At 38.1% G+C, this 12,413-nt stretch overlaps 1 protein-coding gene across 7 annotated transcripts in view; it reads left to right on the top strand.

Moving 5' to 3' along the window:
• PPP1R9A (protein phosphatase 1 regulatory subunit 9A) overlaps window positions 1-12,413 on the top strand; it is a 120,698-nt gene that overhangs the window by 89,824 nt on the left and 18,461 nt on the right. For all 7 annotated transcript variants that reach the window (XM_015853603.2, XM_015853602.2, XM_015853605.2 and 4 more), the window contains exons 8-11: window positions 2,932-2,985; window positions 5,342-5,571; window positions 6,866-6,962; window positions 7,094-7,265. In XM_015853603.2, coding sequence (XP_015709089.1) covers window positions 2,932-2,985; window positions 5,342-5,571; window positions 6,866-6,962; window positions 7,094-7,265 — 553 coding nt within the window. The remainder of the gene's footprint in view (window positions 1-2,931; window positions 2,986-5,341; window positions 5,572-6,865; window positions 6,963-7,093; window positions 7,266-12,413) is intronic.

Raw genomic sequence — 12,413 nt, forward strand, 5'->3', positions numbered from 1 at the left:
ACCATTTGTTTTGCCCATTGTTCAGTCTAACCCCTGCATGTGTTACTATTTCTCATCTATTCTGCAAGCATAATTAGTTCTGTTAAATGAAAAACAAAGGAAAAAGGTAGTTGTCCAGCTTACACATTTGTGTGTCTGACAGGAAAGTGTCTTTTTTCTTCTGCCTCAGTGGGATCTGCTGTACCATGCACTGATTCAGTGATCTGACTGGGTGCTCTGATGTCTTTTTCAAAAAAATTAATAACAGAGAGTGTAAAAATAACCATTAAAACCATCTGTACCTGAGCAGATTGTCATTTATGCAACAACTTGGAGTTTCTGTGTATGTGCTAATAAGCTGATAATACTCTGCTTACTGGTTTGTAGGATTTTTGGAAGAAATGGCAATGGATTGCAAGCAGGTAGCCTAGGGCTTTGAGTCTTGGCCTTTTGATTTCATTATTAATGCTGCAAAGGGCACAGTCTAACTCATCCATCCTTGGGTTTACCCCAAAACAGTGAGGGTTTGGTTGTGAGATTCAGAGATATAAGAGATGACCTAAGCGAAGGCCTGGGCATTTATTAGATGTGATAAGATTTTGAGATGGTTCTTTCATTATTTTTCCTGTTTGTGTTTCACTATTAAGAGAAACTGATTAGAAAAAAGAATAGCTATTGATCTCTCTGGAAGCTGCAGATCAGAGGTTGGTTTTAATGAGCTCAAAAACTGCAAGCAACCTCTTACAAATTCTAACTAAAGTATCTCCTTAAAATGTCCTGAACTATTTATGATTAAAATCCAAAAAATTACATAGGTTATATAGCATTCCTGGTAGACCATCAGCACTAGCTGCTTCTTGCCACCAACACCAGCTTCAGGACTTGTGCGTTCCCTGCTTTGGCTATGCTGGTACATGTCTGTCCTGCCCTCCTGTAGCACTTGGTCAGGGACACAGGGACCCTGTGTGATCTCTCTGGGTTTGCTGCCTGCCTGCCTGGGGCTCTTGGAGTCTGGAGCCATGTGTGTTCCACCAGCGTGCCTGGTGGGCCTCCACATGTTCGAGTCTGTGCAAGCTGCTGCCATCGGTCACTGCTTTAGTTGGAAATGAGACCGTGTATCAGTGCTTGCTGAGCACTAGAACGGCCATAATCCTTTTTAGTGCAAAGTGAAAAAGTGAATTTAAGTAACAACCTGGGGAACCTGGGGACTAGAAGTGCTTACAGTCTCCTCTGGAGAAAGTAACCAAGAAATGACTAGTGGAAACATGGAAGATTTCTAAACAGTTCCTCAGGTGGAACCGATTACATCAGTGCATCCTTTATTCCTCCTGGCATCTGTTTGGTTATGCTGCTCCAACAGAGACAAGGGTTATTCACTAGACCAGTTAAGGCCAATTTGCAAGCCAAACTGTGTCTGACTGCATTTCCTGTGCTGCCACAAAAAATGGGTTCAAAAGGCCCCATGAAAATGGGATTTTCGAGGCAGCTAGGCCTTTCTCAAGGGTGCTTGCACCTATCAGCTCTGATATAACTCCTGCTGTTTTGAAAGTTATTCCTCTTCTCCAAAAGAACTTCCTTTTGAATTATCTGTACATTTTTTACTAGCAGCCTGCCCTTCAAGAATATAACCACAGCTTCACCTGAGGTGATTATTTCTGATTCAGCGCAGTCCCTCATGTACTCTATTAGTTCAACATAAACCATTCCCAAAGGCTCCCTTCAGTCTTGTAACCACTATGTAGAACATAGTTTTCCACAACTATTCCTAGTACTCATAAATAATGAACTAAAGCTGTATTCCCTTCAGACTTAGCTCAAGCTGTAATTCAGCTTGCCCCGCACACACCAGTCACTGGTTCAAGTTAAGCAGTGCTTTACATGTAAGGTTTGGGGCCTGTAAGTGTTTGACCACGCTGCCTGCCTTAAGCAGTAAAGCAGCAGGGATGCGAGTGCAACCCAGTACCAGGTGCGTGTACATGGTCATTTCCATTTGGATTGGGGTTTTGAAGCTGTTTAATTCATACTTCAGACTCTTCTCGGAGCAGGTGAATAGTAATTCTTCGGGGTGAAACCAAACTCAAAGGTACTTTGGGGTGTTGTCTAACGGAGTCAGAAGAGCTAATGAGGATTCGCTCCACCAGATCAGGCTGATGTGGGCTCTTCCAAAACAAGTCCCCTGAAAGCATGCAGGAGGAAACCGGATCCCTAGCACCTACCCATTTGCTGCACTGATCTGCTGTTATTGTGGCAGAGTGCCTGGTGATGTAAATACAACCTTTAACACAATGCCTGGGCTGTTAATCTCCTTGCAGTCATTTTCTGTGCTCCTATGCTGCTTCCTGTTTTTTACGGTTTCCCAGTGTTACGGCTCTCACTTGAGGTTAGCTAGCTTGAGCAGAATAATTCAGGTTAATGATGGAGAAGGATAGCATCAGTTTACCTCTTTTCTTTCATGTAGTAAACATGCAGAATCTTCCCCTAAAGGTTTTCCTGGCTCCCTGAGTTGTTAAATCACTTATTTCTGTATTTGCTCTTTTGTAACATGCCTGCTTTAATCAGTGTTGTGGGACTCTCTGACAGCACTGGGACATATTTCACATTCACATCAGAGGAGAGCAAAGCAAAGCCCAGCAGGATAGCATCTTTTTTTTTTTTCTTTCTTTCTTTTTTCTCTTTTTTTTTTTTTCTTTTAAGCAGAAGACATTTGGTTTTGCTAAACAGATTGGATGTTCTGATTTGAAATTATGAGTGGTTAGATGGCATCCTATCTTTAATTAGATTGCACAGGCTGAGTCATTTTGCAAGCTAGACGTTTTAATTTACAATCTACTGCACTGCAGCACTCTTCAAGGCCTTCTGCTGTGTAATAAGGTATTCAACTTGCAGCACAGGCTTTAAAAATATTGGAGTACTCTGTGACTTCACTTGTTTATTTTATATTTTCAATTTTAGTTGCAAATCAAACATGCAGTTACAGAAGCTGAAATTCAGAAGCTGAAGACAAAGGTAAGAATCAATATGCAGATAATGCACGCTGATTTTTTTGCTCTCATGCAAGATCAGATCTGAAGACATGTATCTTTATGTGGGTGGAGAAATCAACGTCCTTATTAGAGGCTGATTAAGAAACACGGTGGCTCAGCTAAATCTTGTCTTAGTGTACGTTCTCTATTCAAAGTTTCAAGTAAAATCTAAGTGCTGCTATTAAGAGAAACTGCCAACTTGTGCAGCTTCAATTAAACATACATTTTAAAAGATTTCATAATGACTAAATGGCAGATTCCCAGTTTCACAATTCTAGTCCATTTTCTCAGGTTTTTAAATTGCATTTGGATTGAATATTCAAGTCTTAGTTATTAGGTTTTATTACTTATTAGTGATACTAAGATGTCCTGTTTATGTTAATTTCTTTTCTTTATGTTTAGGAAAACATAATTTATTTAAACATGTTTAATAGAAAATGTTTTTTATATACAGAAGAAAAAGAACACTTTCTTGCTGTTGCAGTTCTCTTTAAAAGATGCTCTAGAAAGGAAAATGTTTACCAGCTTAATGGAAAACATCTCGCAATTGGTTGCTAGTTATTAGATGGAATTTACAATAGCAATAAAAAGAAATAGTATTTTTTGTACTAGGATAAGCTTTATGGGAAATCAACTGATAATTCTGTTGTTGAGTAATAACAGGTTTTATAATGTCATCCTTCATTTGGAGTTTGAGTACATTGTAAAGGAAATAAAAGGAAGACAAAGAAAAAATTGTACTTCAGGCAAATATTTTTGATGATTATTTCTTTCTAGCAACCATTTGCACTTGCCAGGTATTTTGTGTTGTGTTTATCAAATTTGCATAAAGCCCTGTTAAAATCAAGTTCTGAATGCAGTTATTTTCTATAATGACAATTTCTGTTGTACTATTTCAGTTCAGAAAGTCAGAGATCTTTTCTGCTTTCCAGTTCCAATCTAGCAATCGGAGCTGCGTGGTCAATCCCTTGGGATTGTGCCAAGCCCTGTTGACTTCATAGTGTAGGTGTAAATCTGTGCAAATCCATTTGCAAGTTTAGGGTTAATGTATCTTCTTGTTTTTACATGGTCCTTTGAATAGCACTGAAGACAATATGGCTAGTTTGTTTATATTACTTATTACTCTTGTTTTGCGTGCATCATCCCTGGTGCTAGCATAGCTGCCTAGAGCAAATAAAATAATCTTGATAAGTAAACAGTGTTGTCTGTAAGATGTGGTTTCCTTCCATATATTCTGGCAGCTAAAATATCCCACCTTGAACGCTGCCCTCATTCCGTGCCAAACATTGAAACTTGCAGCTAGCTTTTGGAAAGTAAGAAACCTAAAAATAACAAAATCTAACAACAACAAAAATAAAGTAACACGGGAGCTAAGTGTTAGTATAAATTAAACAGTGAAATTCAGGCTTCTTTGAGGTCACTTGGAAAAATGGGTCTTTCTTGATCCAAACGGTGGACATACATAGAAACAGCAGTGATCAGAAAGCTAAGCTAAATAGCACTGATGTTTGGCAGAATTAGCACCTTTAAGGGCAGAAATCTACAACAGCAAGGACATATTTTTGCTTTTAATATTAACTCCTTACAACTCAGTAAGCAGGTTTAAAGAAAATAAGAATTAAAGAACAGGTTCTCTTTGTTCTTATAATAATTCTAGCATAGTTGCAGTGTCATATGTAAAACTCTATTCCTGCTTAAATGAGAAATAATCCCAGGTTATGACCTGATGTTAAATTTTCTTTTCTACTCTTACCTTCTTTTGTTCGGTTTTGTAGATTAAGCAAGATTATGACATGAAAAAATCATGAAAAAAAAAAAAAAAAGGATTCAATGAAGTTACTAGTTTGAAGGAAAAGCAGTTAAATTAGGCACAATTGGCACAAGCTCCCGTTTTTATTCTCATTGTTCTTAAATCAAATATCGAATCTGGGAAGCAGATTCCTCTCAAAGAAGAAATTTAACATCTTATGGAAGTGTATGAAAGCTCTCTAAGATCTGAGCCAGGTATATAGAGCAAAATGCGTAACCAATGCTGGCTGATTAACCCTGCAGTTTACAGAAACAATCCACTATTGACATTTTTTAAGTGTGTTCTTATAGCCCAGAGAAACAATGAGACTGCACTGTAACAAAAAACAAAGGTACTGTTTCATTTTATGTGGAAAAATAATGTATGAATCAGCACATATATTTGTCCTGGAATGCTCTTTTCTCTGCTGGCTTGTTACTTCTGTAGGTACTCCGTAATTTTCGCTATTCACGTTGACTGAATTCAAACTAAGCTATTAGGCTGCACTTTGCACCTCCCTACTGATTGGCCTCTCCACTGATCTGTTTAGCTACAGGCTGCTGAGAATGAGAAGGTGAGGTGGGAACTGGAGAAGACCCAATTGCAGCAGAACATTGAGGAGAATAAGGAGAGGATGATGAAATTAGAGAGTTACTGGATCGAGGCCCAAACCCTGTGTCATACGGTGAACGAGCACCTCAAGGAGACACAAAGCCAGTATCAAGCTCTGGAGAAGAAATATAACAAGGCAAAGAAGTTAATCAAGGATTTTCAGCAAAAGTAAGCAGCTACACCAGGCTCAGGAAATGAATAAGTGGAGAGATAGGAAACTTGTAAGATAGATTTTGAAATACGAAACCCTCTATTAAACAAATATAAGGTAAACAGTGTTTATCACTTTCTTTATCATGAAAACCACTAGTTCTTTGTTGCAGAAAAAATGGTAGTATTATTTAAGTGTTAGTTTAGCAGGGCTGGAAAATAATATTGTTACTAAACAAAGATTTTATCTGTCTTATTCTGCATTGAAATGTTTTAGGATTACTGGATAACTAAATGCAGTTGCTAACAATCACAAGTAATCCTAATAAAACATTTGATTTTTGAATGTTTGTGGCAATTTATAGTGGCATGTCAGTTGAATTCCCTCTTGCTGTATACTAACGTAACATCCAAAAAGAAAATTGTTTCCTTTCATATTTTATTCTTCTTCTTGTAGATGTCAGCAATGTTTGAGCTGTTGAGCTAAATGATGATTGCCTGGCCCTCTCTGTTTCGTGTGGTCCCTGCCCCTGATAGCAAGCAAGAATAACACTCTGCAGAGCTATCTTACTCAAAACTTTCTTCTTCTGCAACATTTTTTTTTTAATTAATGCTAAAATGCAGTCAGTTAAAAAAGAACACTCAAAAACGTGCACCAGTGTTAAGCAAGAACTGGGAGCACCAAAGTGAATATTGTGTCCCATTAAAAAGCATTTTTAGATAGTCATTATGTTCTTACCTATCATGGAATCTCACGAGTTCTCCATAGCTAACTGGCATCTTGTTTGCTTTCTATCAGAAATAAATTTGATTTTCAAAGTGAAAAAAAGAAATAATAGGGAAAATAGCTAGAATGAGTTTGCATGGCTTTTCTCTTGCTATTCTACATTGTTGTTGTAAAATATTTAGTCTATTGTTTTAAAATATCTCAGATTCCCAAGAAACACCTGACAGATTTCCTTAAAACTTACTAGAAAATTAAATTTGTACCTGGAAACGCGCAGATTTCCTTTAATCAAAGGAGTTCAGTCACATTCTCATACAACAGACTCTGTCCCATTTCCCGCAGCAGAACTGAGATTTCTCCTTTTTTCATTTTTGCATTTTCCCCTGGCATGTGCATGTAGACTAATAAGTAACCATGTAGGTTTTTGTCCAAACTGCACTTTCATACTCATTAGTGGGTTAGAAACAAAACATTTGTTAAGGATAGAATTTCCGGATGCGTAGCCTAACATACAGTACACAGTGACGTTTTCTGTTTGAATCTGATTGTTTTGATGACAGCAAATGCACTTTTTTTCTCCCTAAGAGAACTTGACTTCCTCAAACGCCAGGAAGCTGAACGAAAGAAGATAGAAGATTTGGAGAAAGCACATCTTGCAGAGGTTCAAGGCTTGCAGTCTCGCGTGAGTAGTATTTACTCATATCTTTGGTGATGAGACAATTCTGTCTGATAACCTGGAAAAAAAAAAACAACAAAAAACCAACATAGATGTGTATGTGTGCTAAAGGTAAAAATGGGTTTTATTTCTTTCAGATACGAGACTTGGAAGCAGAAGTTTTCAGGCTACTGAAGCAAAATGGGAGCCAGGTTAACAATAACAACAACATATTTGAAAGACAGACATCTTTTGGAGAGGTTTCTAGAGGAGATCCAGTGGAAAATCTAGATACTAAGCAAGTCTCCTGTCTGGATGGCTTAAGTCAAGGTCTGTGTAAACTAACCCTGTAACTCCTGTTAATGTGTAGATAAGATGCATTGTTATTATTTAGAATCTAAAGGAAATAATAACAACAGGCATGCTGTTATTTTTTCCCAAGTTCACCAAATAATGATTATAAATATAAAGTCCCAGGATAACTATGCAATGTATGTTCTTTAAGACATAGAAGTAACTAATGTGTGCTAACAAAGCAAAGATGGTTACTGATTTCTTAAAGCTTAAATGAATTTTCAGTGGTGGTTCATCAGCACTTGGGATTAATGCCATGCTTCTATTATCTTCATAAGGTAAAAGAAAATCGTGCTTTCTCGTGTTCTTAAGTTTGTTCTTAATCATCCAAGAACCAAAGATCAAACAAGAACAAAGTTATCAGAATGGGAAAAACCAATCTTGACTCTTGCATTTTGAGTGGAGCTCTGCAGGTTTCTGATCCTACCTTGGTGCTGACATCAAAAGCAACCATGTGGGTGGAGCTCCTGATTTCTCAAGAGGGAGCCCTTTGTGAACAGAATGCAAATTCTTTACTAGTACATTCATTAAAATAATAGACTTCTATAGCACATAATGATTTAAAACATAGGACCTGTAAGACTTGGTTCTGCATTACCAAAGAGCAAAAACAATTCGTGGTAACACTAAGATACTGTCAACAGGGTAATTGTAACCATTACTTGTTTTGCACAGAAAGTTAATTGTCATTTTTTTAAAGACCATGTTAGTGAAAATATGCAGATAATTACCATTCCTTTAGTGAGTGTTTTCAGTAACCGTGAATGGTTTCTCACCCTTGAAGTATTTGCAAAATTGAATCCAAGTTTAGATTCACAGCCTTGGGATGAAATTGTTTGGTGCAGGAATACTTACTGTACATGTAGTAACAGTATGTGAAATCAGCACCAGGGTCCATTCCTAGCAATATATTCATTTTAAATAAACTGTAATATTTTTTATTCCAGTGGTGAAGAAAAATGCATTGCATTTCCAATTGAATCGATTTCTAGCAATCATAAAGATGTTTTATTAGGGTTACTGTTTTAGCAGTTATTGCATGTGTGGATACAAATTGAATATTGCTCTGCAAACAAAAGGATGTGAATTATATTTTAACATAATACATGCACATAAAAAGGGTTTGTTCTTCTGAAACAGTATTTCTGTGATAGACAGAACTTGTGGAATTGGTTTCCACAAATCTTCACATAACCTGTTTCTTTTTAGCAAGTGTTTATTACTCTGAGATCTCAGAAGAGCACACAGGGTGACAAAGTAGTCTACTCTTCTGCATTGAAACTCAGTGAATGCAGATTGCATAAGGGAGGTAAAGTATGTTTTGTCTGCCGGCCTCAGAGAAATCTGCTTTACGTATTTTAGCAGTGTCAGCACATGTCTGTGGCTCAGGAGCTGAAATCCATTCACAAGCACCATCTGAACTACATACTTTATATTATTCAGTGAAATGATGCTTAAATGGTACTGCAACATGAAATTCTGATATTACTTAAAGCGCTAAAACTCCATGTCAGTACTTCCAAACTAGATTTTGCAATTGATGTACTTACATGATAATTTGCTAAGAGCTGCCATTTTTCAGTGGGAAAGCGTGCCCTGGGATAATATTGACCAGTGTTTGATACATCTTCTAATTTCTATTCAGGGAGTATAACCCACACCTCGTCTTCAGCCTCAGCATTAAGTATATAGGGTGGAGCTGTGTGTGCACAACCATATCCTATAATATTTACTTTGAACTTTGCAGGTATATCTTCCCTAGCAATCAGTTTATATAAAAACACGTATTTCAGATATCCTGATAATTAAAATGCTACTAAGGATGGGTTTTTGCTTCAGAGTGAACTGAGATCTTGATTATATGAGCCGTGTCTGCAGTAGAGAAACACACTGTTTTTGGATATCCTGGAAGGACCCTGTGGTTTAAAATCAGTTGACAATTCAGTGTTGACGCCAGCTTGGCCAGTAGTTGCTTATCTCTGTGCAAATGCACCTTCAAGGCACTCTCATGGCTGCTCTGAGTGTCTTGGGATGCCATGGGGTGCATCAGTTCACAGAAGGAGACTTTTAAATCCATCAGTGCGTATAATGGAAACACAGTGTGTGTACGGGCAAGCTGTTTCCCACTGCACAGTGGTACTGAAATACTGTAAAGGGAAGGCCATTGGAGTGAAATGGTTCAAGGCCTGACACAGGAAAGTCTAATTAGAGTGTCTCCATGGGCAATGTTGAACCTGTTATAACTTTCCTGTAAGATATTTATCCGGCTCGACAGTAGACTGGAAGATTCCTAGGGAACTGCTCTTGCTGATGCTTTTGAGCAATTTCTTTGCAACATGTTGAAGCAAGGCTAGGACAAGAGGTGGCACTGAAAGCTAGCAGCCCAGCTCTGGGAAGAAGAGAGAGCGGCCTACAGGCCCAGGTGGCATTTTGCTTCAATTAGGCCACTGTGATTACTTATATGAATCAACATTTACATTCACAGTACTATGTCAGCGGTTTGCCTAAGCTGAGCAACAAAAGGAAAGGATGTTTGGGAGTGTGCACCTGAAGGAATAAATACAAGCAGTTCAAATTGTGGCAATATGCAAATAATGGTAGAAATGTGCTACACAGCAAGAGCTCTTTGTTTTGGTTGTGGTGTCACTGAGATGTTTGCAGCCCTGGCTGAATCCGGTCTGAGAGTGAGGGTCAGGATGCTTTGGAAAGCAAGGGGAAGATTTCTGCTTTCCTAAAGTTGGTGGATTCAGTGAGGCTTAAATGTCTCCGTTTCTTTGTCTAAAGCAAAAACGTCAGTAAGATCATCTTCCAATTAATTAGTGGGCTAGGAATACAGTACTTAGACAAGTAAGGTAGCCTAAGTGATGAATTGATTTGTACTTCAAGGATTGCCAAACAAAAAAGAAAGTTGAAACCATAAAAAAATCTATTCATTGTCTGGCTTAAAATGTAAAAACACCTTTCATAAATATGTTTTGGCTTACTGCAGCTTTATAAAATGTTAAATTTGCTGAAATACTCAAGTATCATTTCAAAGGATGATTGATAACTAAGAAAGCAGCTGTTATGTCAACTTGATGTGTAGAGGCAAGTTACCAATTAAGTGTTTAGTCTGCTTTGCTCACAAGGCATTCTTGAACGGGGTGGCCTTGAAACTAGGAGTTAGATTTGCTTCATTTTTTAATATGAAATATCTCTGTAATTTTCATGTAACGATGTTGGAGCAGTAGATGGGTAAAGATGTAAAACTGCCTTCTCTTCAAAACAGAAGAAACAGATTTGCCTGTTTATTCTAGCAGAAAGCTACATGAATGAAAACAATAGCAAATAGACATGAGAGCATCAGATGTCCAGCTTTTTTTCTGACTATATATGAATTATTATTTTTTTTTTTCATTTTGATCTTTTAAAGCATATATGGTAGAGTGCAGCATATCCTACACAAACTCCACTCATTCAGAAAGTACAGGAACTTGGTGAGGGTTAAACAGCTCAGCCTTCACACAAGTCTTCTGATGACTGTCTTATTATTTTTTGTTGGGATAATTATTGCTTGTTGCAAATCTCTCAGAGGGTTTCTGAGCTATTAGGTCAGTGTAATAACAGATCTAACAGCCCATGTCCTGCTCCACACAGTACGGTTGTTTTTCTAGTTAATCAGGTAGAACCAGTGTCCCTTCTCTGGTACACATACTACACTTGGCCTTTCCATTCCTGATTTGAACGGCTACAATTCAGGATGTTTTTATGAAGCTTCTGGATGGATTAATTTCATTTCATTTGGAATGTCATGATAAACTCCGTTGAACACCCCTGGCAGTTGAAAATGTATTTCAGTCCACTCAGGGTCTTTCTGCAAAGCTGTAAAACAAGCTCACTAGTGGTTTTGCCAAAACACATTGCTGCTCAAATGCTGAAACCAGTCAACTGCAGTAGATTCTGATAATCACAGTAATGATTGCAGCCTTCAGACGGAATAGAGCTCAGCAGAGAGGCTTCTTACGCGATCTGAGTGCAAGCGAGAGACAACTCTGTTTGTGTTAGATCACCCCTAGTAATTGGTTTGTATTAGGGACTGTGATGTATGAAGCTGTCAGTGTGTTTTACTTAAGTTTAGCTAAGTTTACTTGCATTTTAGGAGTGTGAAGGAATTCTGATGCAGTAAAGAGAGATCTACAAGTAATAATTCTGTGGGCAGTGCAGTGAGAAAGGAAATAACAAATGAGATTGCTAGGTACTAATAAAAAAATGGTCTTACTTGCAAAAGAATTGAAGCAAACAATTGGGGCATCTTATTTGTATTGTCAACCATAAACAACAGATGACCTCAGCATCCAGAAGAGGCTGAGATTTCTCTCTGCTGTCCCCTCCTAAGATGGAGCATGGATGAGTTTATCACTTGTTTCATAATCCTGTGAGAGGCTGCCTGTAAATCAATCCAATTGCAAACCATTATCTGATTATCTGGATACTGGCTGTATCACTCTTTGCTACTGACTACAGACATTGCTTGTTTATAATCTGCACATACTGCACAAGGATATTTTGTGGGACACCTGGTATAGGAGAGAGAGCAAGGTTGGTTCTTTAAATTTGTAAGCTATTCCAGTTATGATAAAATGTAGAGAAGCCTGAGGATAGCTCTGGGTATTTCTTTTGTAATTTGACGAGCAGCCAGCAGAACTGATTAAGTTATAAAGGGAACAGTGGGGTGGATGTTGAAGAAAGTGGCCAGCCAGTATGTCCCCTTATGCGACTAAAAAGAGATGGATTTGGGATAAATGAGTTGTCCCACTGGGTCTAAATTGATATATTCATCCTGGTGCTAGAAATGTCTGCTGAAAAGTGAGGAGATGAGGATTCCTTTGCTTAATAATGTGATGGAGGAGCACTCTGTAGACCAAACATATGCAGGTGACTCTGAGGGAGTCTGTGTGGGCTTGTTTTCTGGGCTAGGACAGCAGTGTTTAACAGCTTTGTTCTGGTGTGGTCCCATGTCACGGTGGTGATCGTTTGCTGACCTGTTAGTGGTTCAGGTACATAACCACCTTTTTGCACGTGCTCTTTATTAATTCTGAATACAGAATTACAGGTGTGAGTAAACCGTGCAAAGTTTGTTTGCTC

Source organism: Coturnix japonica, chromosome 2, assembly GCF_001577835.2.
Source record: "Coturnix japonica isolate 7356 chromosome 2, Coturnix japonica 2.1, whole genome shotgun sequence".
NCBI classification, from domain to species: Eukaryota; Metazoa; Chordata; class Aves; order Galliformes; family Phasianidae; genus Coturnix; species Coturnix japonica.